At 38.1% G+C, this 26679-nt stretch overlaps 1 protein-coding gene across 5 annotated transcripts in view; it reads left to right on the top strand.

The window, feature by feature from the left end:
• Cadps2 (calcium dependent secretion activator 2) overlaps positions 1 to 26679 on the top strand; it is a 540468-nt gene that overhangs the window by 287434 nt on the left and 226355 nt on the right. For all 5 annotated transcript variants that reach the window (XM_059257429.1, XM_059257428.1, XM_059257427.1 and 2 more), the window contains exons 7-8: positions 1224 to 1335; positions 24965 to 25104. In XM_059257429.1, the coding sequence (XP_059113412.1) occupies positions 1224 to 1335; positions 24965 to 25104 (252 nt within the window). The remainder of the gene's footprint in view (positions 1 to 1223; positions 1336 to 24964; positions 25105 to 26679) is intronic.

Raw genomic sequence — 26679 nt, 5'->3', positions numbered from 1 at the left:
ATTTTTTAGAAGTCTGGAATAGAAATGAGGCAACTTTTCCACCCTACTTGAACCCTTCTCTCTGGCCTCTGACTTTAGTCTCAAGAGAACAGCTTTCATACAGATGCCTGTTTCTTCAGTCATTGCAATAGTCTTTACTGTTAGACACATCATTGCAAAAGCAATGCTATGATAGAAGACAGGCATATAACACTTATTCAATTTTTAAGATACTTGTTTTTGAGAGTTAACTAACTTTCTAAATAAGATTTTTAAAATAAACATTCAGTGATAAATTGGTTGTTTTTGACATAATACAAGAAAATTGGCATTGTTTAGTCTTTTATTTTTAAACTGAATCTGTAGTTTGTTAAACCCTTAATTTTTCTCCCATTTGCTGCATTTTTGTTCAATGGTGTTTTGTTCATGCTGTGCCAAGTCGTCCTACCTGTTATCTCTCAGAATTTCAAAAAATACTGATAAGATTTTTTTAATGTCAGATGTGTGCCAGTTCAGTTTGTCAATAAGCTCAAATGAATTGGTGTGTGATAAAGATAAGATGATATTAATTAAAAGATAAGCCAAGAAAACATGTTATTTTGTTATGATGATTTGAAAAGCCAGATGTCAACAGACTTATTTCCATCCCTAAGAGAATGTATTGGGAAATTAGTTGCAGATTGTTCAAAATTTTATGAAGCATATTTTATTCTTTTTGAAAGATGCTATAAAAAGTCATGTAAAGAAATAATCTGAGATAATTGTCCTTACTTTTCAAAAATTAAAGATAGCCAATATTGAGTAAAAACTTTCCAAAGGTGGAGAGAGTGAAGTTCCATGGTATGTAAGAACAGCTTTCTGCAAAGCTGTCTCCTACATAGACACCCATAACAATTTTCCCGTTCATAAAAATACTGTTGCATTGTTCATTATAATTAATAAAATAATAGATTTCACTAGGTACTTCTATAATGTCTTTTCTTAATCAAATTGCATATAGTACTCCCATGTTTTGTAGATCAGTATGCTAATTTTTGAGCAGCTGAATAACTATTACAAGCCATAAAGCTTACTGTTATTTTCCTTTGGATGGTGCCATCTGTCAGAAAGAAAAGCAAAGATGAAAATCTCATTGAGTCATAAAAGATTCTCCATTGCTTAATGTACCTTTTATAGAGACATGTCTATCTAGGGGGAGAAATTAATGCTGCATATTAAGGACAATCTTTCTTTCTTCACTGCAGATGGGGAACTCAAGGAGATTTCAGCACTACCCACCCTCGGCCTGTGGTCAAAGTGAAACTCTTCACAGAAAGCACAGGGGTCCTGGCCCTGGAAGACAAGGAACTGGGCAGGGTGAGTTTTTCTCATTCCTGACTGTCCAGGATATCACTGCACTAGCATGATTCAGAGGAACATTCAGTATTTCTCAAGTGAAATTTGTGTTCATAAAGTATTTAAAATCTGGCTAGCAAGATGGCTCAGTGGGACAAAAGTACCTGAAGCCAAGCCCCATGACCTGACTTCAATCCCTATACTCCATATGGTGGACCTCCACATTAAGCATGGCTGGTCATAAAACCTCCACAGGCACACCATTGCATGTGGTTGCCCCCATGCACACACATACACACACATACCCAGGCACACACAAAATAAGTTAACAAATGGAGGAAAGTATATGACTACTTATTGGTAATTTTCCATAAATTCACATTACAGCTAAGCATAAATATGTATAAATTAGAAAATATTGTGATAGGCTTTAGATGCATAAGAGGTACACATGAGCTCAGAGTCACCAGCTCCATCTCCTCTGGCTACTGAATGTCATTCATACCAAACCACTTGTCCCTGCTGGTGAAATGTCAGTTTCGTTTAATGATTCTGCTCAAGGGTTGAAGGACCATTTTTAATGCACAAGGCTACCTGCTGTTTCTATCTGCAGCACTTAGCCAAATTAGAATACCTCTACAGGGCATTTCTCTCTTCCCTCTTCTGTTATCCCATTGAGGTGGTCTTCCTCACACAGCTTTTAACACTGCAGTGGTGTATTTCCTACACTCACTGCCTTCTATCCAGAATGTATCGTTATAAGCCCTGTGAATTCCCCATGACATTAAAGGGCTAAGTAGTCCAGTGATCACTACAGCCCAGTGTGGAAGGTGATTTGCTATCTAATGAAGTGGATATGTTCTGAGGAGGACATTGTCTTCTGCGATGAATCCAGATCTGAACACAGCCATCACAAATATTTTTGAGCGTAAACCTTTAGAGTTCTTACTTATTTTTTTTAATATTACAGATGACTTTTGCATTTTTAGGTGTAGAAGAACACTGGCAAGCATCTGTGTTTGGGGGATTTTCCCTCTCAGAATCACGTTTTTATTCCAATTCCTCTTATACCTCTCTTATGCTGTTAGAATTTTTGAATTCTCAAGTTCCAGATTACTTCTTTGACTTTGATTTTGTACAAGCATTGGACAGCTAAGCTCAACTTTTTCTTTATGTAATCACATAGTCACACTTTTATTCATTCAGTAAAGGTGCTGTAGCATAATATAACAGAAGATCCTCAGAGAGTACATCTGATCTTACAGATTTATGAATCAGAGTTGTTCACTTAAACTATAATTATATTAATTTACCTTATCTCCTTATTATAACTATTTTTCAGTATTAAATAGTAGCTCTTTGAAACCTAATTTTATAACTAGTTCTTGGATATTTTAACTAATTTTTAGATGATTAAATAACATATTTAATCCATTTAAAAGTTGAACACATAATTAATATGTTTCCTGTATAATTGTAAATCTGAGAGTACACTTGCATACCCTTAAAAAACAAAATAATTTTTCTAGCAGTTTCTCAACTTTAGTATTATAATATCTTGAGCAAAATACTTAGTATTGGGTGCTGCCCCATTCATTTTATGATATTTAATGTCATCTCTGTCTCTTAGTCAATAATGCCAGAGTGCAATAATCAAAAACGTCTCAAGACATTGCTAGATGCCCCGCAGAGACTCATACGAAGGCATCCATCCATGATGGAAAACCATTGGTCTATATTAACGATCTGAGTAGATTTGAAGATTACAGATATTATTTGTGTGTTACTGACTTCCAAAGTTATCTTCCTTCCTTGGAGCTTCAGATTTGCATACTGAAACTGCATACAAGGAAAACATGGGATTCACACCATCATAAAGAAGTATTTCATAAAGGCAATGTCAGTCAGTGACCCAGAGATCCCTCTGTTTCTCCTTCCCTCATCCTAATATCCCACCTCTTCACAAGTTCTGTCAGCTTTCTCTAGAATTTTCCTGAATCTTCTCATCCCTTAGCATCTCCACTGACCTAATTCAAGGTATTGTATTTATCACACATGCTGCTGTAAGAACTTGCTGCTACTTTTTCAATTGCCAACATGGCCCCTCTAATTCAGCTTTTATATTTCAGCTACTATGATTTATTAAAGCATCAGAAGCATTCCATCGTTCTGTCCTTAAAATCACTCAGTGTCTCTCAGGTTATTGGAGGAAAAAGTCAACTCTTCATCTTAGTGTAGCCTGATAGGGCTCGGGCTCGCTCGCTCGCTCGCTCTCTCTCTCTCTCTCTCTCTCTCTCTCTCTCTCTCTCTCTCTCTCTCTCTCTCTCCCTCCCTCCCTCCCTCCCTCCCTCCCTCTTTCCCTCCCTCCCTCCCTCCCTCCCACCCTCCCTCCCTCCCTCCCTCCTCTGTGGTTTCCCTACTTCTCCTGCATCCCACTCATACAGTGCTGCAAGAAGGCCATGCTGGATATCCGTGTCATTCTTTCCTTAGGCCCCAACATGAGCCCAGCCCAAACATGAGAAAGTTGTCAGGCACAGCCACCTTGGGGACAATGTACAGAAAGACTGGTCAGAACTCCTCAGTTTTCTCAGGTTATGAAAAACAGTGTTGATAAAAGATCTGAGAAGAATAAGAAGACATGAACAGTAAATGCAATTCAGTAGGTTGGTTAGCTCTTGAAGCTGAAATGATACTAATTGAGAAAGTGCTCAAATCCAATAGCATTTGTAGTTTAGTTAGAGTGATGGACTCTTTTAAGCATCTTGCTTTTGATAAATATCCCATGGTAATACAAACTCTTAGTTTTTTAGAAAACTGAGTCAAGTGTATATGAAACTTTTCTGTACTAATTTAGCAACTCTAATGATATTAAATTGTTCTATAACATAAGCCTTAGTTACAGGAAGACCTATAATAAAAATATTATTCAATATTTGTTGATAAGTGATACTGATATGTTAATTATGAACCTATTTGTGTGTTTCATAGAAAGAAACTGAGAACATAAATAAATACTGTAGGGATCCCATAAACTCATACTTTTGAGTATATATGAATACATTTCTTAACTAGAAACTGATACTGCATATGAATTTGGTTTCTAAATTCTAGTATCACTAAAGAGACTAGCGGTAGTTGTGAGCCTGGAGCAGGGGAATGCACGTCAGTGCCTCGGCCATCAATGAGTTTGGAAAGTAAAAGATATCATTCTGTATCATTATTTTGTCTGTTTTGTCTTGGTGTCTGTCCCAGTAGTTTCACACTTGACTACTATGTTCAAAAGTAACTGAATGGTGAAAACTATTGAGAAAATGTGTATTCTCTTCTTATGCAGATTACTGTCAACAATGAGTCTATGATATAATTGTTCTTCCCCGAGAAACTCACTTAAGGATCCCTTGGATCCTTTCAGCAGATGGAGGAGGGTGTGTGCACCCCATTGACACCTTTTTAAACAGCCTTAGGATCTGGTCATCTTTAGTCTCCAGACCTCTGATCCCTTGTTTATAAACTGTAAACTGAAGGGAAATAGAAATGTATCTTTTCTTGTTCTAGTGCTCTCTTATTTTGTTTAATTACTAGCTACTATTACTACTTATATTACAAACATAATTCCATTTAATCTTCTTGGAGGTTAGTGGAAACATTCTCTTTTTAAATAATAAAAATAAGAATCTAGATTTATTTGTGATATATATATATATATATATATATATATATACACACAAATATAGATAGATACATGGATGGATGGATGGATGGATGGATGATTAGATGGTTGGTTGAATGGATGGATGGATGGATGATGTGAAAGTACAAAAAAACTATGAAGAAGGGGAGGTATCTAAAAAGAAGAGGGTGGGCAAGAATAAGAGTCATGAAGGAGGATAGATATTGCAGAATTTTGTCATATGTGTGATACAGACTTACACATACATACGTGTGATGTGAAAGCAAAACAGGAAAAAGCAGACTAGTGAGAGAGAAGAGGAGTATGGAAGGGTGGTCAGTGAGGTGCTTATGAACAAAGTGTACCGACAGACACATAAACATTTCCTAAGAGGTGGACAAAGAGTGGTGATTACCAGAATTTGGTTTTATGGCTGCAGAGTATGTTCTTCATACCAAATATGAAGTAGCTATGACTGAGAGAATGGATACATTTGAAAGTGATTTATGGATCAAGGTATAGGATAATTTAAAATCTCATGATTTAGAAAGCAGGAATCAAATATTACTTAAGCTGAAGTAATTTTACATGTGATACACATTTTAGGTTTTTTGTCATTTCTACAGTGATTTGATGATTTGAATCATATTAGGTACCTTCTGTCTACTTGTAAATGAATTATATTCTTGGGTAGCTGTTTAGTTTTTGAATGATATTCTTGGGTACAGATATATTTTGAAAGTCCTATCACCATAAGTTTTTAGTTTTAGAACTATTGATATATGGGGTAGAAAGTAGGCTCAGCAGTTATGAATACTGGCTGTTTCAGAGGACTAGAGTTCAGGTCCCAGCACCCACATGGCTCAAACTGTCATAACTCCAGTCCTGGGGATCCAGCACCCTTTTGTAACCTCAGCAGGCACTGTGTGCATGTGGGAACACAGACATATGTACCCACAACGCAAAATACCATACACATAGTTTTTAACTTAAAAAAAAATGCTGATGTAAAACCCCCTCCCCTCCCAAAAAACAAAATAAAACAAAAAACCACCTCTCTAGAAGATTTGAAAGAATACAACTTCTAAGACCAGATCTCTACCTGAGGTGAGCTCAGAAACGCCTTTGAAACACTCCCAGACCATGCCAGTGTGCAGATACTGAAGAAGCACCAGTTCCTGATTCTGAGTTGCAGCCAGGGTTGAGACCTGGTGACTGAGAGGGAAACAACCTCATCGCATGCAGAGGGGCGAAGCGAAGGCTCCCAGCTAAGGTGGCGCTCAGCAGTTGAAGGTTCTCTTATTTGGCAGGGCTCAGCATGTGGATTTCTTTGTGGATGCCATAGGCAAATACCTATTTATGGAAGTGGAAATGGCATATGGACATTTTTCATCTGAATGGATGTCCAACTCTTTACCAAGTATGAGGAGGATACCTGGAGGCAGAACTGGGATTTTTCTAAGGAAACAATTAGGAATGTGTGCTCTAGCTGACAAACAGCCAAGTAGTCGGGTGCTCATTACAAAGTGGATTTGTCCTGAAATCTTTGAAAAGTAAGGCTTACCTTACATTGATGTATAAAAAAAAAAAAAAAAAAAAATCAGAATAGTCCCATCTATTTTTGTGCAGTGTAGTTTCCATTGAGCCTTTCATATTATGTATCACACCTGTATAATGTGTAAATGTTAAATGCAACTCGTTTGCCAAGTGTTTGCTTGAATACAGAAAAAAACTTTCGGAGAATTCACCAAATTTTTTAGTCTTAGAAGTAGCATCATAAAGGTTTTCCTTTTTTTCTTTTCTTTCTTTTTTTTAATGAAGCAGCATTTCACTATGTAGCTGCGATTCCAGGGTGGCCTTGAACTTGAGCTTCTACTGCCTCTGTCTCCCAAGGACTGGGATTGTAGGCACAAACCACCGCAAGCAGTTAGGCTGAGTTCACAGCTTTGGTGTCATTTGTTCATGGCATACCATTTCCTCTTTCCCAGGAGGATGGGGAAGCATTACCATCAGAGTCTATTTTCCTTTTCAATGCAGCAGATTCAGAACATGTTTTTTTAAAGTAAATCTCACAACTGAAAAAAAAAATGAGGCTGAAATTTTATGCATCTCTTAAATACATGTTTTGGAGATATTCTTGTTATTAAGCCTTTATTTTATAAATTTCCTTTATTTACACTCCACTGTAATATTTCTTAAAGTTAGAAGTGTTCATATCCAGTGTATGAAAGTTCTATTTTTGTTTTGTTTTTCGAGACAGGGTTTCTCTGTGTGTAACAGTCCTGGTTGTCCTGGAACTCACTTTGTAGACCAGGCTGGCCTCACACTCACTGAGATCCACCTGCCTCTCCCTCCCAAGTGCTGGGATTAAAGGCCTGTGGCACCATCATCCGGCCTCTAAATGCTATTAAGTGTGCTTGTTTTACTGATATAAATACAATGTGGAACTAGTAGATGTAGATTTCAAATCCATTTTAAGTATTAAGGTATAAATTAGCCTTATACAATTGATTATTCTATGGAAACAAACTTGTCTTTTAAAAACTTTATCACACCTTTATTTCTCAAGTGAAAATTAGCTTTTATACTTGTCTTTTTCTTCAGGTGTTTCTTTTATTTGCTTTTCTTGAGCATCAAAGTGGACTCTAGGGAGTTATCAGAGGCTGTGTAAGCTTTGTTTTTAGTCTTGATGAGAGAGACACTACCTTGGGGCATAGCCAAGCAGCTGACTGGAGGACATTGTCTTACAAAGTGTGCTGTTCAGGCCACTTTTCTCTTTCCCTCTTTTTCTCTGGATATATTATTTGTAATTAGTTCCCCCTCCATTATTTAGGAGCCTTAGTAATTCTTTAAGCCAAATGTAGCATGACTAGCTGAAGTCCCATACATTGGAACAAAGAAATTAAAATATTTCCCCAATTGTCTAGTTTATAGAGTCATTGTGAAGCATTTCCATTCAACATACCAGGTCAGGAATAGATTTTAAATGTTGATTGTGTAATTAATCATTGTAATGTTTTTAATAAATAATCATACAGTTAAATTGATAAAAATCACTTCAGGCCTTTTTTTAATTCAGACAAACAAAATTTACATTTGGGAGGATTTTTATTTTAAAGGGCCAGTACATTATATGAATTCAAAAAGCAGCAGAGATCTGCTAGTAAAGTCATAATCGTAAGTATTTCCTCCAATTTGAAAGAAAAGTTTAATATCCAATTTTATTGAAATAGCCAGTGCTTGGTGACTGCTGTCTTAGATATTGGATTTATATCATTTGCAGCAAAATGAAATGTGGATTCTGTTACATTTCATCTGTCTAACTCAGCTCGCTGTACACAGGAGACCTTTCATTTTTGTTATTTTAGAGTATGCTACAGTTTTTCTGAAACTGAAAAATAACACACAAAAAAAATACCTCTGTCCTTCTTCAATCTTTATTGGCATATCTCTCCAGAGAATTGCAGTCAAAGCTCAGGCTCTATGCCAGAGACAAGAAACAGAGACAGGCAGGAAAGGATCAGAGATACTACGTCTGTATTTCAACTCCTTTCTAAATATCGTTTCCAGCACAAGTTAATTGTGTCTGGTTTATAAAGCACGTACTTTGGCTCTTGAAGGCAAGGTGACTTGATAACTTACACTAGTTAGTGGTTCCTCGGTGAGTTCATCTGTCACATTCTGAGGAGATGACCAAGATCTTTGCTACAGAAGTAGGAGAAAGCATGGCTTGCCTTCTTAACACTAAGAGGAGCTGAGCAAGCTGTAGATGGGTGCCCTCTATGATGGCAGTCTGGAGGGCATTATAGCCATAGAAGTCGACATTTCTCTACATCCCCAGAACAATAAAGGCCTTCCTCTACTCATGACAGAACAAATGGTAGGGTTAAATATTGCACCAGTTCTTAATAGGTGTGTTTTGCTGTTGCATTGTAATTATACTTTACACTTTCTTAACTCAGTAATGACTTCGTGTGATGACTTGACATCTATTACCTCTTAGATGAAGAATCTGTTTAAATAGTTTGTCCGTCTTTATTACTATATATGTTATACAAAGTACTTGGACATGCCTCAAGTGTATGTTGGTCATATTCACCCCCTTCCCTTTTATCCTGTGCTGTCTCTGATGCCATATTGGTTTCCTCTTTTCAAACAGTCTTTCTTATTTCTTTGAATTAATTTAGTTTTCTTTGTTTGAGAGTCTTTTTTTTTTTTTTTTTTTTTTTTTGGTTTTTTGAGACAGGGTTTCTCTGTGTAGCTTTGCGCCTTTCCTGGGACTCACTTGGTAGCCCAGGCTGGCCTCGAACTCACAGAGATCCGCCTGGCTCTGCCTCCCGAGTGCTGAGATTAAAGGCGTGCGCCACCACCGCCCGGCACTGTTTGAGAGTCTTATATAAGTATATAATGAATTTCTGTTCTTTTCACTGCTGTTACCCTGTCTAGTGCTTCCCTCCTCCTGCTGAAACACTTCTTCCTAGCAAGTCCACCTCCTGCTTTCATGACATCATCGTGTGTGTGACCCACTGAGTTTAAGTACGGTTGCCTGCATGAGTGTCAGAGATTTTCTGAAGCATTGGCAATGTTATCAGTGACCACATATTGAAAAAGCTGCCATGCTTCAGTCAGCAGCCACTAACTGCCAGGAATCCGGCAGAGAGGACTGGGACCTTATGAGCCCTTCCCATCTCCACCATACAATGTTGATGAACCAGTCTTGTGTAGCTTTTATGGAGGATACAGGGAGTTCATGATTGCACTGGTCAGGTAATTTCCAGAAGATGCTATTGAATAGTATTGGTCCCAAATGGCTCTTACATAGTTTACTGTCCTCTGTGCTATGAGAGCCTTGGGATGGGGAGGGTGATATAATTGGCCTGTTCAGGGTCAAGAACTCCTCAGTCTCTTATTCTCTGCACTTAGAGCCATTGTGAATCTTTGTATTAACTACCATCCTCTTAAAAGAAAGTTTTTCCAACCAAGGCTAAGAACTGCACTAATCTATGGTTATGAAGTACTTAGAAGTCAGTTTGACACCATATCCATTTATCAAAGCAATAGCAGTAGGTTCTCCCCTACAGTAAACCCACATGTTTTTGCTATGTACTAAATATGAGTTCCTTCTTGTGGGGCAAGCCTTGAATCCAATCATAAAGCAATTAGTTACTCCCATAACATTCATCCCACTATTGTGCCAATGGGTGCATCTTGTCAGACCTGTCATTATTTTACTTCAGAGTTCACAGCCCCATAAGGCTGACTTTTCTTTGCCAGCAGCTTGCATTATATCTTCTAGCATTAAGAAAGCTCACCAGCAGGGGAGAAGCTTCCAGCTTTATCTCTCCGCATTCTGTGACCAAAGCATGTGGTGTCTTCAGCAATAGGGTCTTCCTATCGAGTTCTATTGGGAAACCAGGAGCAATGGCAATGGCCTGCATTGTTTAGGGGCCACTTAGACCTCCTTGATGAACAACTTGTAGGAGGTATCCCATGCTTGACTTTGGGAGCTTTGTTTAATAATCTATGGTTTCTGGAAGGAGCATTAATCCTCCCTCTTCTCCCCTCTCAGGCCCCATGTAGGTTCCTCTGTTCAAACAATTTTTTATTATTTTTAAGTGAGCATATAAAATATTTCTATATGGCTTTTTCATACATCTTCCATTTTAACTCTTCTCCACCCTTTCCTCTGCCCTGTCTTTCCACCTCTCCCAATATTCTCCCTTCCAACTTCATAGCACCTGTGTTCTGTTATCTGTTCTTTCTTGAGGCCTTCATCCCCTCCCACACATGTACACACCCCAATAGCCCCTTTCTAGTTTTCTGGCTTTTATTACAAGTTTGTATTGCTTGTTTATTTATTTTGAGTTTGAAAAGTGGGTATAGTGTTTATATATATACAACTAGATTATAGGATATAAATATTTTATTCTTTATACTGTGTTAGAAAGAAGTTTTACTTTTTCTTGAGTCCGCTGTATAAACTTTCTTCTTTATGAGTCATGCTCATTATGCTGTATCAAGGACATTTTGCCAAACTCAAAATCAGAATTCTTGATTTCTTCTAAAAGTTCTATTGTTTTCAGTTTTAACTATTGGGGTTTTGCTCCACTCATAATTAACTTTTAATCAAGAGCTACATAAAGACTAGTGAACCATTTTTATTACATATAAATCAACAATTTTCTACATAAATGTGAGAAAATCATTCTTCACTGAATTTGCTTGATACCTATATTGAAAATTTTTTTCCATTTCTGGGTGTCTTTTTCTGGATTTTGTATTCTACTCTATTTTACTGTTTCTCTATATTGATATCAATACTATGCTGTTCTGGTGACATTAGCTTTGCAATTAATGTAGAAATAAGGTAGTTAGCATCTCCCTATTTTTAAATATACCCTTCTGTTCCCCACCTCCATTCCCCTGTCTGTGCTGTGATTATTTCAGGTAATTTGCTCTGCCTTACGAATTTTAGAATCAGATCATACATTTCTATCTAAGAAACTACTTCAGTTTCAGAAGAATGACTGCCCTAACAGCACTAACCGGAACTAAGGTGGACATGGTATATTCTTCTGCTCATTTGAGTTTTAATTTTTCAAAAAAGTGTTACACGGATTTGGGGTATCTTTTAGTAAATTGATACAATGATTATTTCATATCCTTTTAATATCTTTGAGTTCGAGATAGACTTAGGATATTGTAGTTTTAAAGTTTTCATTGTTTCTATGAACAAAATCCAGATTATTTTTAGGAAGAAAAGTATACTAAGTAAATATACAGTGACATATTGTGTTAATTCATTTTTATCCCACATAAAATGAACACTCTAGCCACAGTAGCCAGTGGCTCTCTTAAAAATTCGTGATATGAGGGTGAAATAATAGAAACCTGTGGATGATTTACTTCTTAAGGTTCTAATAGGTCCAATTTAGCTGCAAAAGATACTAAGTAAGTGAAACTCAAGTTTTATATTCAACTTCATTTCTAAGAAAATCTATGGTTGCTTATTTCACTTATTATATAATTGGTTTATATTAAATCTAGAAGTGCTTAAGAAACAAGACCAGTTGTTTTATCAGATCATTTCTTTTTCTGTGTATAATTTGAAGTTAAAAATGATAATATAGCCCATTTATTTAAGTCACTTCATTTTCCAGATAAATATTCTATGATGCAAAGAGACAAAACTAAATTTAAAGATATAGTACTGCCTAGAGGATTGTCACCATCTAAGAGTAATTCCTTGGGTCATGTTTTAGCATTGTGTCCTTCTAACAATTTCTGCCTCACAATATAATTCAATAAATGTTGAAGAATAAACATATTTCTGGTAGTTTGCCTTGCTCAGTTTTGTTTCTCCTATGCAAAGTTATAGCAAGGAGGAAATAGATAACTTTTGCTTAAATGCCTGAGATCCTAAGCGAGTGGTAAATTGGAACATCTATTGTAGAACAATGCATGACTTGGACCCAGCAATGAAGTCATATATACCCAGTGAGACTCTGATGGAGAAGTCATATATACCCAGTGAAACTCTATTGGAGAAAACTAAATTTTCCTTTGCAAGTAGGTGTCAATCATGGAAAGATTCTTGGCTAGGGGTGGAGCTCATGTCTGCTTCCCCCCCTTCAATGGTAGAACTGTGACTTGAACCTGTGCAGGTCCTGTGCATGTTGCCAACATCTTTGTGAGTTCTTATGTGCGTCATTCCTGTCGTGTCTGGAGAACACTGTTTCCCTGATGTCTTCCATCACCTGTGGCTTTTACAGTCATTTCACGTCCTCTTCCTCATAGCTCTCTGAGCCCTGAGGCGAGGGGCTTTCTGAAGACCTCCTATTTAGAAGTGAGTATGCCAAAATCTCTCACTCGCCACATATTGTCCTGCTGTAGTCCCTGTTTTTGTTCCCATTCACTGCAAGAGAAAACTTCTTGGGTGATGGCTGAGCAAGGCACTGATCTTGTCTTTCTGTAAAAGCAATGATAATATATGTGACATGATTGCTTATTGTTTACAGTTCCCTGACTATTAGTGGTTTTTATTTGAACTGGAATATTATTCAGCCCAAAGAGTAGGAAATCTTATCGTCCTCAGCAACAGGGGTAATGCTAGAAAACATTGAGCTAAGTGAAATATGCCAAGCAAGAAAGACAAATACAGTATCTTATCCGTTATATGTGCAAGCTTAGAATCAGACTTGTGGAACAGAATAGAGTGGTGGCTTGATTTTGCATTGAATGGAGCAGTGCAAGTAAAATGGCACAGATTTTTAGTTGTGCAGGATGAGTAACTTCAAAAATTCATTTTCATCTTGATGATTGCAGTTAATAATAATATATACTTGAAATGTTTCTTACATGATAAATCTTTATCTCACCACAGGGACACAGAATACATGTTAAGTTAATATGAAAATATCATATCTTAGAAAATAGACTGTAACACAAATTGCTAAACGGTCTTATTAATGAAAACAAAAAACCCAGAGCCAGGTATTGGGGTGAAAGCTGAAAGATCAGAAAAACAGAACAAGCTAGCCAAGTTCTTACCTCTACAAAATTCTCAGCCTCAAGAGAGAGACTTCCTGTTTCCTCACACCTTATATACCTTTCTGTGCCCTGCCTTCTTACTTCCCGGGATTAAAGGCGTGTGTACTTCCCAAGCAAAGGCATGAGATCTCAAGTGTTGGAATTAAAGGTGTGTGCTGCCACACCTGGCTCTGTTTCCAGTGTGGCCTTGAACTGACAGAGAGAAGGATCTTTGTCTCCAGTGATAGGATTAAGGGTGTGTGCCACCACTGTCTGGCCTGTGTCTAATCTAGTGGCTGGCTCTGTCCCCACTTAACTTATCTGATCCCCAGATAAGTTTCGTTGGGGTGCACAATATATCACCACAATAGACAAGTGATTTTTCTTTGACAGCTCTACCTCCTGAAGTTTGGGTGAGAACATCCTGCTTGGCTTCTTTGAGTGTTAGTAAGAATGTACTTTGATTTTCAGCTAGTTCACATTTCTATGTAAATTTCAAGAGTCAGAAATAAAGTCTTTAAAGGTGTACACTATTCAGATCAGCGTTCCACAGTAGCTACAAGGACATGACTGTCTTCCCTTTTTCCCCCGGGCCTTGTTCCCTTTCTCTCCTCTATCTTGGTGTCTTACCTCATGCTACTCTGCATTAGTTCAGTTTTCTTGACCTTTCAGTCCTCTCTTTTCCCTCCCCATTATTTATGTGACTTCTGACTCTTTTACCTCCATCTTTAAAATGACGAATTGGGAAGGTTTTCATTAGTCTCATTTTATCACATTCAAGTTATGACTGTTAGCCCCATCATAGATTTAGACTGAACATTAAACATTCTCTGACCCCTTTCAGAGTGGCAGTTAGTTTTTAATACAAATACTGACAGTGATATGTAGTGTATAAATGAGTTAGTCAAACCCAGAACACTTTGCTCCATTATATGCCCCACATTCTTGAGTTTAAGGAAACTCCTGGTGGTATCCACGCTTGACACTACCTGTTCCTACATTTAGCATTATGTTACAGATACACAGCAATCCACTTGGCTCTAAGAATTTTCATCATAGATAATATCCAAATGGTAAGAACAAAGCTAAGCACATTCATACAATGTTTGTGAAATAATTAAAAAGATAATATGTTAGACTGAGGAGGAGATGTGAAGTTGAAAGTGTGTATTGCCTTGAAAAAAACCTTCCTTAGCTCTTCATTTAACTTCAGTGTCAAGTTATGTAAGAAGATAGTGCCTAGCTTTTTAGGGTAATGTGAAAATTAATTTAAATTTCATAAAGCACTCTGTAGCACTCTGAAAGGGTCTTATAAATGACAGCCATTATTATAGCCAGGTTAGATTTGAAAAAAAAAAAGCATAATAAAGCTGCTCATGCAGTGTCCATGATGGAAACTGTATCAGTAAGTAAATGCAAAGGTCATGGCCATTCATAATTTATGGCTGAGTGGAATAGATCAAGAATAATCAGGATGCCCTCCTATCTAGATTGCTTTTAAGACACAGATGTCTCTATGATGGGATATATTAGTCCTTCCAAAAAGAAGTATGAAATCAATACTTTCCAGGGAATAAAAATGATGTATGAAAAAGAAAAAGGCCAATATCCTTAATTGAACAATGAAAAACATAGTAACTGACAAGCTTGATTGTGTCTTTCAGAATCTTTAAAAAGGCTTTGAATAGAAGAAATAGTCTTTGATCATTTGGGGTATAGAACTTGAAATTTGTTAGAAATACGTGTGATGGCCCTTGTTTTTTCCACTTCTTATTATTAAGATTTATTTACATTTATTACAATAAAAGTTTAAATTTTTGCTTTAATTACAATTATGACTAAAATATGAGATAAAACAGTGTATCTGAAACTTCTAATACAGGCTCAATTCTTTAAGAATGTGACAGATGGGTCTGGAGAGATGGCTCAGCAATTAAGAGTACTTGCTGCTCTTGCAGAGGACCCAGGCTCAGTTCTCAGCAGCCACATGTTGGTTTACAACTGCCTGTAACTCCAGTTCCAAGGAATCCGATGCCCTTTTCAGGCCTCTGCAGGCTCCCACACACATGTGGTCCCATAAACTTGCCCAGGCCCACACATACACATATTTTGTATTTAAATCTTTCTTCAAATAAAATACTATGACAGAAATAAATATGCATAAGTAAGCAGGTAAAGGTGATGATAGAAATTTACATACCAGGATATCTGCTATGGGATGTCTTTCTGTGTGCTGTGAATATGCATGGCTCCCATTGGATAATAAATAAAGCTGTTTTAGCCTGTGGCGAGAAAGCTTACAGCCAGGTGGGAAATTCAAGCAGAGATACAGAGAGAAGGGCAGAGTTGGGAGAGATACCAGCTGCAGCCCAAGGAGCAACAAGATGCCAGCAGACCGGTAATGCTACGGCCACATGGCAACATAGAGATTAGTAGGAATGGATTAATTTAAGATAAAAGAGCTAGCAAGCAAGAAGCTAAAGCCATAGGCCATACAGTTTGTAATTAATATAAGCCTCTGAGTGATTGTTTTATAAGCCACTGTGGGACAGTGGTTGGGAGAAATTCCTCCGGACTGCTGGGCAAGGCAGGACCAGAGAAGTTTCAGGCTACAGATATCTTTGAATCAATGAGAGTTTCTTATCCCAGTGAAATCTCAGCTTTCATTATCTATGTTAGTTTCTTGTTTTGCTGTAATGAATTATCAAAAAATGTAGTGACTTTAAAGAACATGCCTCCTTTACCTGGTAAGTTAGAAGGTTGTATTGATTAGTTTTTGATCAGCTTGATACAAACCAGTCACCTGGGAAGTGGGAACTTCAGCTGAAGAGTTCCCGCCATCAAACTGGCCTGTAGGCAAGACTGTAGGTGATTTTCTTGATAACTGATTGAAGTTGGAGGGCCCAGCACACTGGGGATTCCGCCACTGAGCAGGTGGTGCTGGATTGAAAGCAAGCTGAGGAAGCCATGGAGAGAAGCTCCTTTGCTCTGCGTCTTACCTCTGCTCACACGTGAGTTCATGCCCTTGAACTAAACGATAGCTTGTGATGAGGAGGTGTTAGCCACATAAACCCCTTCCTTCCTGGGTTGTTTTTCATCACGGTATTTATCAAACAGCAAAACGGCAAATCATAGCAAAGATCATAAATCCAAAATGCCCTCCTTCTGTGGGCTGGAATCAGGGTGTCTGGTTTGCATTCCTTTGATGGGGAATGTGACCCCTCTGCTTCTCCAGTTTCTGGAAGCTGTCAGTCTCCTCTGGCTCATGGCCGCCTCCCATTTCCTAAGCCAGCAATGAATAGCCAAACCTCTACCATGTCACAACTCCAACACTGACTTTTTTCCCTTTCACATATAAAACTCTTTATAAAATACTGTAGAGTTGCTTGGGTTGGTATAGCACTTTCTCTGCAAGTATGAGGACCTGAGTTTTTACACCCAGGAGCTGGGTGGGGTGGTGAGCACTATATTGGTGGGTGGGAAGGTCCCTAGACTTGCTGTGGAGCCAATCTATTCCAATCAGTAAGATTCAGATTTGGTGAGAGATCGTGTTTGGAGAAAAAAAAAAAAAATCAAGGTGATTTTTTGTTTGTTTGTTTTGAGACAGGATTTCTCTGTGTAGCTTTGCCCCTTTCCTAGAACTCACTCTGTAGACCAGGCTGGCCTCCAACTTACAGAGATCCACCTGCCTCTGTCTCCCGAGTGCTGGAATTAAAGGCGTGCGCCACCACAGCCCGGAAACAACACTTCTTTTTAAGGATATTTAGTATTCCTTTTGGGTATTCCATTAATATGCACATTTATTATTTGTCAGTTTTTAAAATACTAAAAATAGTAATGTGAAGAGATGGATAAGCTAATTAGCCTCAATATATCAAAATATCACACTACACACCTTAAATACACTTTCAGTTAAAATGTAAAAATAAAATGACTTAAGGATGCTGTCTTAATCATCCTGTGTACTACAGACCAGTTGCTGCATCACCACATTGTGTCTCCTGTGCTGCCTGCCTTCTAATGCCTGTTCCCACAGCAGACCATTATTCAGTATATGTATATAAGAAAAAATAAGGAATATGTTTTCACACCTCGTTTTCCTTTTCTTCCTCAATTCTCCATATCCTATTGTAAGAATAACAAAGCTCTTCATTTCTATTATTTGCAAGCTAATGGCAAGAAAGAGTATATAATTAGAACAATGCTACTTTCCTTTTTTCTGTACTGGGCATTGAACCAGAGCCTTGTGCATGCGCGCTAAGTGCCTGCTCTGCCATTGAACTGCACCTCCAGCCCCAATATTTTTTAAAAGTTCTCTTTTGTTATTTTCAAAACGGGTTTTTCTTGTAAAAAGATAATAAATGAACTGCATTGGAGGAAGGTACTATGTAATTCCCTGTTATGCAAAGTACACACTTGGTAAAGGATTGGGAGTTTGATCAGTTCCATATTGTAACTTCTGGGATTCTTTTTAGCCTTTAAAATAAAAGAAACTAGATTTAGCCCATACACAATAAGATTGACAGAGACTTCATGATTATCTTTCAGTATACAAAATAACGTTGTGTTAGCCAGAGGGAAGGAGTGTTTTTTGTGTTTGTTTGTTTTGGGTTTTTTGTTTTTGGGTTTTGTTTTTTTTTTGGTTTGTTTGTTTGTTTCAACTGAGTAGGACAGGGAGCAATGATATTAAATCAAAGGAGAAATCATTTAGACTAAGCAACCTTGAGTGCATTAAAGACTGGAAAAATTGCTCATGCAGGATGGTAATTTTCCTCAGAAAAATGTCAATTTCATCTACTTCATATCGTAGGAACCCTTATACTAGAGAAAACATATGCTTATAACTAATATCTGCTAAGTGATATTTATGAACTGAAGGAAATTCAGGTAGTTCTTCCACAATATATATTGTCCCCAGGTCCTGAACTCAGCAAGTTACTTGAAAGGTTTGCAAGCAACAGTCATTATCAATCTTTACTGAAGTATAAAGTGCCCATTGAACCTAAAATATTATAGATATAGACCCCACTTATCTGGAGAGAAGATCCATCAGATTTTTGCTCTGATTCTCTTTCTTTCAAGCATATCTGTTATAGGGAAAAAATAAGTATATACTATCCAAGACTGTTGATATCATTTAGTCCCTTCAAAGTCTGCTTCAAACATGCATTCTTAACACCAATCTATCCGTAATTGGATATGAGAGTACTTGACTCTTCATGAATCCTCTCTAGGCTACATGGAGCTGGAAATTGGGCATTCTTCTTGACTCCAGAGTGTGAGAATTTGATTTCCTCATCCCCTTGCTTAGAAACATCTTTGGGTTGCATCTTATGTACAGTATATGGATAGACTAGAATCCTTAGCAAAATGTTAATCTTCCCTTTGGGTCTATCAGTAGCTACCCGCTTCCTCTTGACTATTCAACATTTCTAACTGGCTGTGTCCTCACACTCCACCTTTGTAACAGCATCTTTTAGTGGAAATAATCTTGCCCAACCTCCCTGTTCTTTCTCACTTAAGACTTGAATGAAGTCTTTCTCTATACCTCAGAGATAATCTGTCCCCAAAGCCATTGCTGACAGCACCTGATCTTTCTCAGACTGAGCTTTTCAGTGACTGTAGCTGCTCTGCTCCCCAGCCAGGCAGCTTGCTTCTTGGGCCCTACCACACTTGGTTGGCATCTTGATGGCCATTTGACAATAATTACTATTTACTAATTGCAATTACTATTCCTAGTAATACTCTCCCCATAGAATGTAGTATATTATGATTTTGATTTCCTTTGTTCTTTTTACATGTATGTTTTCTTGCATGGATATGTATACACCACATGTACATTTGGTACCCAAAAAGTCCAGAATAGGGTGTGTGATCCACTGAAACTGAAATCACAGCTGGTTGTGAGTCATCATGTGGGTGCTGGGAACCAAACTCACATCCTCTATAAGAATAGCAAGTGCTCTTAACCACTGAACCAACACTCCAGCCCCACACTCTCGATTTTCTTTTAAGTCCTTGGCTTCTGGCTACAATAATTAAGTCCTATAGCTTCCCTAATTCTTAAAAATTGATGAGGCTTGGGTTATAGCTCACTTGATGGAGTGCTGGTTTAACATGTACAAGGTCTCCAGTGTGGCTTAAAGTGGACATGCCTGTAATCCCAGCACTGGGGAGATAGAAGAAGGAAAAGAAGAACTTCAATGTCATAATTATTAGTTTGAGGCCAGCCTGGGATACAGGAGACTCTGTCTCAAAAATAGTGGGGTTCCATATGGGCTTCTCCTTGACTTTTTTTTTTTTTTTTTGTTTTTGTTTTTCAAGACAGGGTTTCTCTGTGTAGCTTTGCGCCTTTCCTGGAACTCGCTTTGGAGACCAGGCTGGCCTCGAACTCACAGAAATCCGCCTGGCTCTGCCTCCCGAGTGCTGGGATTAAAGGCGTGCGCCACCACCGCCCGGCGTTTCCTTGACTTTTGATGATATAAGGTGATTTAACATGGCGTAAGAAGCAATGAGTGTCTACATACTGGCTGAAATGATGACAATCTGTGGAAACTGAGGCAATGTCCAGGTGACAAGGAAACAGCTGAACAACCAGCCTTAGGAAGAGCATGGCCCCTGTGCCCTTGGTAAGAATGTCAGCATCAGAACTGTGAGCCTTTGCCAAGGCCCACTGATAAAGTGTTGAGTTCCAACACAGTCCACCTTTACTTCTCATCTCCCACCTCTGTCTCCTTTGTCAATGGGATGTTCTTTCAGACTCCCAAATGAAATGTCTATCAAGAAATGCTAGGAAATGGCAGTTATTGTTTATTGAACACCACTGTCTTCCAGCTTCTTTTTCATTTGGTGGGGTGGGGTGTGTGTGTCTGTGTGTGTGCATGTGTATATATGTGCATGTGTGTGAGTGTGTGTGCCTACATGCATGTGTGTGTGTGAATGTGTGTGTATTTGTATGTTGTGTTCTCAAGTCACAGAGTTTAATTAATGAGATAGACAGATGCACATGGCTTGGCTCTGTCTTTAATCAAGATACCTGAATAGAAGAGAAAGGTTCTGAACGACCATGTTAGTAGATTCTAAGAGAAACATCTTTATGAGCCCTGTATTACTGCAATGCATGTTTATGACACTTGCTTTTTGTCTTGAGTATTAAATTTAACAGTTTTTTTAAACTTTAAAAAGTCTTATATTCTTATCACATTTTTAGCAAAATTGCAAGTCACTTTGCCCTTTTTTTTTTGTGAAGAAGTTATGTTGCCTTTAAGATAAGGCATCATAACATTTTTGTGTCCTGTTAACTGGCAAGACATTTAAAGTGTTAGTGGCAAAAAATACGCTAGAAGCAGTAATGTATATATAAAGAAAGGTTAAAAGAAATAAATAGCAAAGAACGAATGTGTATGTAAATGAAGTTAATTGTTTTGTACAGAGCTACAGTTTAATTTAGGTGTGTATTTAGAATTCAGAAGAATTACTTTTTTATATTTGTTAAATATTTTGGCTATTGTGATGACCAACATAAGACATATCTCCTTATTTATGAACTAAACACTACTGAATTTGAGTTAACTTACAAAAAGCAGTTCTTTGAACACCTGTTCTATTTACAGTGTAAGTTTCACAAAGCAAACCACTGCCTTAATATTACAGATAAGACTACTAAATACTGTAACAAGAAAGTAAAACATGTCAGTATTCACACAGGAGTGTGCCTTCCTTCTACATGCTCATTCAAGGCTCTAGTTTCTTTCATTTTAGTCCCCGTCACACCCAGTAGCCCTCAGTGTTTCTCTGCATTTGGTGAGCAAAGAGTAAGGAAAGTATATCTCTACCTTAATCACCTTCCCTCAGCGGGACATGTTGCACTCTTTGCCCGTCATTAGCTAGAACTTTTACACTCAGATGCAAAAGAAACCAGGAATCGTGGCTCTCAGCTGACTCGATGCTCTCTCACGGTAGTAGTTCTTTGCTAGAAAAGCATGGGATCCCAGTGGAGTTATCTGATCAGCCATGCTTTAGCCTCTAGCTACCAAATGTTCCGTTACCACCACTCCACTCCACCCCTTACCCCATACAGGAAACATTCATTTCCACTCAGAGGAACTGCATAGAGTCCCATGTCTTTATTACATCTTGTCCAACATCTGCATATGGTTTCCTTGCAGTCTTGGCAGCCTATAAACCTATAAAGGAGACCTTGCTGCTACTGTACCCTCTTGTCCCACCCTGCCCTAGTACAAATTTCATCTGTCACAAGAGCAACAAAAGGGGAGCCATAGTCTCCTCTTTGAAAGGTGGGGGAAAAAAGTGTGCCTGTCCAGGAACAGTAATGAAATCCAGCCTGCAGGCTCTTTGAAGACTGCTTCCACTGGAAGCACTTATGACCTCTTGATTAGACCAGTGCTGTGGATTGGAAAGAACTGCTCTATCCTATATTCCTCATGGCCCTCAGAGTTCTCTGCACCTTGGGAACCTCTTCCTTGCAAATATTCATGACCAAGTCCCACAAAGAAATACTTTTCTTTTTATTCAATTCAGAAATCCAAGGGACTATTTTGCAGACCAGTTTTGACATTTCATAGCCAATTTTCCAGGGTAGTTCTCTTAGAAACACATATTCCTATGTATATCACTACATTTTTTTTATTCATGACAATGATTATACCTTTACCTGACCATTTGTCCAGAAAAACAAAAGCCACACCTGGGCTTTGAAAAGAAAAGGAAAGGAATATAGAATGAGAACAGAACTGTCAGTCCAGAATGAAGTCCTGTTGTTTGTGGTCATTTAAGTGTTTTTGTTTTTGTTTGCCTTGTTTTTTGAGAAAAAGGCCTTGCTGTGTAGATATGTCTGGCCTGAAATTCACTATGTAATCCTGGCTGGCCTCCAACTTGTACATGATTCTCCTGCCTCTGCCTTGTAAATACTGGTGTTAGAAGCGTGAGCCAACATATCCAGCTGGGCTTACTTTCGTCATCATTACTTTCTGTGGAGCTGGGAATGAAATCCCAGGCTTTATCCTTGTTTTACAGGGACTGTATGGCTGAACCGCACCACCAGCCCTATGGCTAGTTTATTTTTGACAAAAGAGCTAAGGCAAGTCAATAAGGAAAGGATAGCTTGGTTAACAGAATCTGGAGGGGATATAACACAAGCAAATTCTTTTTTTTTAATGATAGAACAAAGAAGTCAAACTGACGGTGACAAATATGTCACAAGATTAACAAAGTCAGTATCTGACTGCCTGATAGAGGGACAGAGTAGCAGTAGGGGAAAGTGATGTTAACAGTACTGGGAGTTCTGATGATCAAAGGCCCTGAGCTTCTTGATGTGGCTGAGCCCCCCCCCCACCCGCTTTCTTACATATCTCTGTGTCCTCACAAATGGAACAAAAGTTACTCATTGAGGATCAAGCTGAAAAATAATCTTTCTGTCGACTTCAGTCAGAAGTGCTCATCAGAAAAAATAAAAATAAGAAAAATTAAAAACCATGTGCCCGAAATGTTACTCAATTTATGGATGATCTTTAATAGGTGGTTTCACTATAAATAGCTATTTTGAGACCTTGTTTTATAATGTATGGAATGCTTAGAGAATAAGAAACTTACAAATTCTTAAAGTATTTACTTCTTTTATGAAACTTTTAAATTGGGATATTTTTCAATAAACACAGAAGGAAGACTTTAAAATAGATACGGTTTATAGATAGCTTATGCCAAATTAATGTTTTAAGAAAGGAAGAGTTGGGAGTGTAGGAAAATTTTTCCACACTTGCTAGGAATATCACAATGATGCTTTGCCTTAATCTTTGATTTTTTTAATCTCTTTTTAGTTGATAATGATATTTGTTTACTGGTTTGACCAAAAGCTATCCACATTTTTATATTTTTTATTATTAATAAATTTTCTATTCATTTTACATACCAACCGCAGATCCCCTCCCTCCCTCCTGCCACCCCAGAGCCTCCCCCTCCCATCTCACCCCCCATTTTCACCTCATCCAAGGCAAGGCCTTAGATGCCCTTCAACCGAAAAATGGATAAAGAAAATGTGGCACATATACACAGTGGAATATTACTCAACAGTAAAAAAAATAATGACATCATGAATACCCACATTATTTTTTAACTCTGCTACTATTTAAGAAATGAACTGTTCAGGATCTCACTGGCTATTCTAACAGTCAAAATGAGTGAATTCTAGAGTGGAGTCATAATTCTGAAATAGACATCTAGAATTTAGCCTCTTCTTGGATGTCATTTATATTCTGGAGTCTGTAGATATTCTGAACTTAATGGGGCCTTTAGGATAGCCTTGAGCAAAGATTCAGCAAAGTATATACAGTTAGAAGGCTGCAAGCTGAGAATAGTTTGAGGCATTTTATGGCTATTCTGTGTTTGCTAGAGGAAAAGAAAGCCTTGCTTGCAGATTTTTTCCCCCAAATACATCCGTTTACATGTAGGATAAAAAATATCTTTGGAGAGTGAAAGACACCCTTTGGTCTTGCTTTGAAAATATTTTCACATATGTGACCATGCTTATGATTCTTCAGTTCATATCTAAACTTCAGGTTTATGTAATTTTCCTGATGATTTAGGGTGTACAGATGACTCTTAGGTCATAGTGTGCTGTACCTGCGTCTGTTTTGTCTTTCACACTGTAGCCCTTCTATTGTAGCATGCCTACTAAAGCTTGGATGTGGTTGTGTTTCTAAGGAGTCAAGATTATGTGAAGGGGAAAAGGGTAATGTCACTGATATGGCAGGTAACATCAGAGGAGCAGACTTCTCTTTCCTAAGCTGACTTGGCATAGTGAGGCGTTATCAAAGAGTCACCTGTTAATTTGATATTTTGATGAAAATATGACTTTGTTTAAGTTATAATGTCATCTTGATCATTCTGACTACAGGTAGTCAGGAAGAAAGTCTTTGGTATTGATCTGGAACTGAAAACATGTTATGAGCATTCTTCTCTGCCTGTAATTGAGTTGACTTCCTTTAATACCATTTTATAAGGAAGATATTAAAATACAAGACATATTTGTATAGCTTCAATGATTGGTTTTGCTTTTTGTGTTTGCCTCTGTAATTTCATTTTTTTTTCTGAACTTCTGTGCCCTGAGTTTGGAATGGTGTTGAAATTATAGGTGTCCATTAAGTATTTTTCAGCTGCCAGCTCAAATGCCACATATTGTGCTATTAACTCATTATGAAGTGACAGAGAAAGAAAACTCATTATGTGATAATGGGAAAACACACACTTTTCAAAAACAAATAAATCCATAGGGAAAATCCATCTGCTGTGATGGGGTGAGTCCAGTGGTCTATCAGGCATACTTGGGTATTGACACCTTCTCTTTGAATAGGAAAATGCTTACAGAAAGTTTAGTTCCAGTTCCCAGGGACCCTGTGTCACGTACTCAGAGGTTTTCTTTTTTGTTGCTTACAGGTGATATTATACCCAACTTCTAATAGCTCCAAATCAGCAGAATTGCACCGAATGATAGTTCCCAAGAATAGTCAGGACTCGGACTTAAAGATCAAATTGGCGGTGCGCATGGATAAACCACCACACATGAAGCATAGTGGGTGAGTGTTTAAAATGTTCTTCCCTCGAATCACTGGGCTTCCTTTCAGTGTATCATGTATGTTTGTCTGTGGAGGAAACCAGTGTATCAGACATTTGCATGGAGTTTTCTCAACAAACTAACGTAAGTAAGTTGTTTATATTACAAATCCATTTATCTATAGATAAATAGGTATTCCGTTAATGTAACTGTCTTAGCACTGAACAGTGTTGCTTATTGATTGTATTGATATTACATTATTATGGGGAGTTCACCAGAGATGACCGCTCAGACACAGTTTATAGCCATTTGAAAGTCTTTATTCCAGCTGTCTGGGACTACACTCAGGGATTCAGGACCTAACTGTAGCCATGAGCATGCTTTTATGTGGTGGTTCCCCTGCAGGCTTTACAGCAGGCAGGGGGAAATGATCCATGAAGAGACAAGAATGAAACTCGTCTCAGCCCGGTTTTATTTTAACTGGCACGGACCAAGACTTCTACACTTTAATCATATTCAAGCACAGCACAATTTTGGGGGAAAAAAAATCATATAACAATGAACTCAGTCCCAAGGGCACAACAACAAATTAAGACATGTTTTCATTGAGATTCTTTACAAAGTACATCTGGCTTCTTTCGCAAGAATGGGTACTGTTGACTCAGTGATGGTGCCCAAGATTTAGGATCTAGGGAGTTTAACTGAGGTAAACGTAATGCCTGCGAGTGTCCAGATTGGCCTGGCTCTAAGATAGCGGAGAAGTCACTTAGATTGTTGTAAAGCACAGGTGACATTACTCCTAAGAGTGGGTTTTATGGTCTAAAAATAATGCTCAAGATTAAAGGGGAAAGAGCCTTGGATAAATACAAAACGTAAAGTCTGGGAGAAAGGGGCAGAGCCTGTCTCCTCAGACAGCAGAGGATCACTAGGTTGTAAAACTTCACCATCCCTGGCATTCCAGGAAGAGCAGCTCTATGCACCTCATTTTGTTGAAGAGGTGAGCTGTGTGTTGAACTTTCCTGGCTTCTCCAGTGCTTATCTGTGTGCACAAGGCCCCTTTGCCCTCTACACTTCTAAAGGCAAAAACTACATCCTGATATCTCACTCTGCCGCTGCGAGGGGAGGTCTGCACAAGCTTCTAACGGAAGCTAAGATGAATTAGCTGAGGCATCTTGGCCTCAGGTCCTAGAATAGAGTTGGGTAATTTTCTATATGATTCTTCATCAAGGAGATCAAATTCTAGTTAAACCTGAAATGGCTTCAGCAAGAGTACAAGCTGGAGGAACTTCTCTGTACTGTCTTGCCCTGTCATATAAATGATACAGCTGTATAGAAAAACATGTTGGGAAATAGACTTCACAATCCAGTATAGTGGTATGTAGGTAATAGTGGACTCACACCTGGTGTCTGGGTCTGTAGAAATAGTTAAACTATCATAGATTATATGAAAGCTAACGAGTGGATCAGATATAACCCAGAAGGTTGTGCATGTGTTCATGGGAGGGATGTGAGTGTTCACCTACTATAACAGTGAAAACTGAATTAGTCCTGGAGGAGACTATGGGTGGAAACCCAGGAGGTGAAGAGCTCCTCACCT

The sequence above is a fragment of the Peromyscus eremicus genome, chromosome 3 (assembly GCF_949786415.1).
Source record: "Peromyscus eremicus chromosome 3, PerEre_H2_v1, whole genome shotgun sequence".
NCBI classification, from domain to species: domain Eukaryota; kingdom Metazoa; phylum Chordata; class Mammalia; order Rodentia; family Cricetidae; genus Peromyscus; species Peromyscus eremicus.
Note: the sequence above shows the minus strand (reverse complement) of the source record. Positions and strands in the feature narration are given on the sequence as shown.